Source organism: Echinops telfairi, unplaced genomic scaffold, assembly GCF_000313985.2.
Source record: "Echinops telfairi isolate 266 unplaced genomic scaffold, ASM31398v2 ScPeMD7_7465;HRSCAF=8503, whole genome shotgun sequence".
In the NCBI taxonomy this organism is placed as follows: Eukaryota; Metazoa; Chordata; class Mammalia; order Afrosoricida; family Tenrecidae; genus Echinops; species Echinops telfairi.
Window position 1 is genome coordinate 5,697,010 of NW_022111365.1, and position 2,038 is coordinate 5,699,047.

A 2,038-nucleotide genomic window follows, 5' to 3' on the forward strand; every position below is an offset into this window, starting at 1 on the left:
ATTTTTCACACATAATTTTTTTTCACATAAGGAAGCATTTATTTGAGGTTTAACATGAAATCATACAAATAAAAATTGTATAAACACAAATCCACATCGAGTCAAAACACAGATAGCAAAGGACGAAGTAAAAACAAAGAAAACGAATTGGCAGCTATATACAGTTGGACACAATTGTGTCCTGTACACTAAAAAGTCTTTTACAAAATAGTCATCTTAGATCAACAGAAGGCCAATCTTCAACGTTGTCCTGCAAATGGGTTGCTTTAGCATCTCCTCCTGTTTTCTCCAATGTCCTCCTTTAGTATGGCTGGTAATTGTTTTGGTGATTGCCTTCCCCTCGAGATGCCTGGCCGTATGTGCTCTGTTGGCCACTGTAGTCTGCATATCCCTGTCCATATCCATAGTTTCCATAGTTAAATCCAGTATAATCATATCTGCCATAGCCACTATAGTTTTGATCACCACTATTGTAATTTCCATATCCTTGATCATAATAGTTATTAAACCCTTGATTCCAGTTTTGGCCCTGACCTCGTCCACCACCCCTAGTACCACCCCGACCACCAGCTGCAGCACCTCTTCCTCCTTTCTGCTGCTGTTGCTGCTGCCTGTATAGCCCTTTGGGCTGTGCAACTTTGATTTCACACTTCCCAGAACCAATTTGGTGGTGTCTGCTTTCTAACAGCTTCTTTACTGGCTCTTCATCTGTGTATGTGATAAAGCAAAATCCTCTTCTCTCATTTGTTTTTGTATCCATGGGATGTTCAATATTTTCAATCTCTCCAAAGGCTCCAAAATATTCTTTAATCTGTTCTTCTGAAGTATCTGGGCTCAATCCACCCACAAAAACCTTTTGGGGGGCTCCTTCCCCTTTAAATCTTTGGCCCTTTTGGGGTCTATCAATTTGCCATCCAGTTTGTGTTCTTTCAGTTCCAAAACCTTATCAACACTAGCAGCATCTTTAAAAAGCACAGATCCTCTTGAGCGGCCGGTGACTGGATCTGTTTTAATTGTGCAGTCAGCAACCTCTCCAAATCGAGACAGATGTTCAGTCAGATCTTTCTTGCTTGTATCCCAGCTCAAGCCTCCGATAAACATTGTACCGTCATCCTGCTGAGTCTTGCTCGCGTTTATCTTGAAACCCTCGGCGAATTCCTCCATGTTGCTATACTCATTCATGGAGCTGGATTTAAAATAGCCTCACACATAATTCTTAAGCTTTCTTCAGCAGCTGTTGTTGTTTTACCTTTTCTAGATTGTCTTTCTTGTAGATTTTTACTGGGAGAATTATTTTCAAACTCACTAATTCAGCCTTCCATGTGTTCAATTCTACTGCTTTGGTATCTCAATGTAATATCTATTTCTAATAGCTTAGTGTTTATCTATTGGATTTCTATTTTCTGTTTTTGAATGGTTTCTCCCTGTCTTTTTATTTTTAATTATTATTTAGTCAGGTTTGTCTTGTTTTATCTTCTTGGGTTCTCCTATATTTTTTTCTATTTTTTCCCCCTGCTCATATCGAGCTTTTCCCCCCATTCACTAACTGCACCTAAGAATCATTTTTCTGTGATGATGGCAGAAAATGTACAAATGTGCTTGACACAATGGATGGATGGATGGATGGATGGATGGATCGATGGATGGATGGATGGATTGTGATAAGAGTTGTCCAAGCCCCAATAAAATGATTTGAAAAAGAAGAAGGATCATTTTTCTGACTTCCTTTTCCAGTTGTTCAAATGCCTATCTCCTTTCGGAAGGTCCCTTGACTCCTTCTACTGGTCACTTGTTTGCACCATTCTATCTTATCATATTAACTGGAATTGTTGGTTGTCTCCAAGATATTGTGGTGTTTTTCCAGCTATGTTTATTTGTTGGTCAAGTGGTACCGAAGTAGGTGATGGTTCTTGTCCAGTGGGTGCAGCCATTATAGGTGCATGAATCACTAGGTCATGTGAGGACATTGGTCTCCATGAGGTAGAGTACAACAGAAACATTTAAAACAAAGAAAACAAATTTACAACAGCCCATAAAA

General features: G+C 39.3%; 1 protein-coding gene across 1 annotated transcript; it reads right to left on the bottom strand.

The window, feature by feature from the left end:
• Window positions 1-275: 275 nt before the first annotated feature.
• On the bottom strand, window positions 276-1,182 carry LOC101657775 (heterogeneous nuclear ribonucleoprotein D-like). The gene is given in 2 exon segments (XM_045283683.1): window positions 276-858; window positions 861-1,182. Coding segments are annotated over 2 exon segments (879 nt in total). The 3' UTR covers window positions 276-301.
• Between the last annotated feature and the right edge of the window lie 856 nt (window positions 1,183-2,038).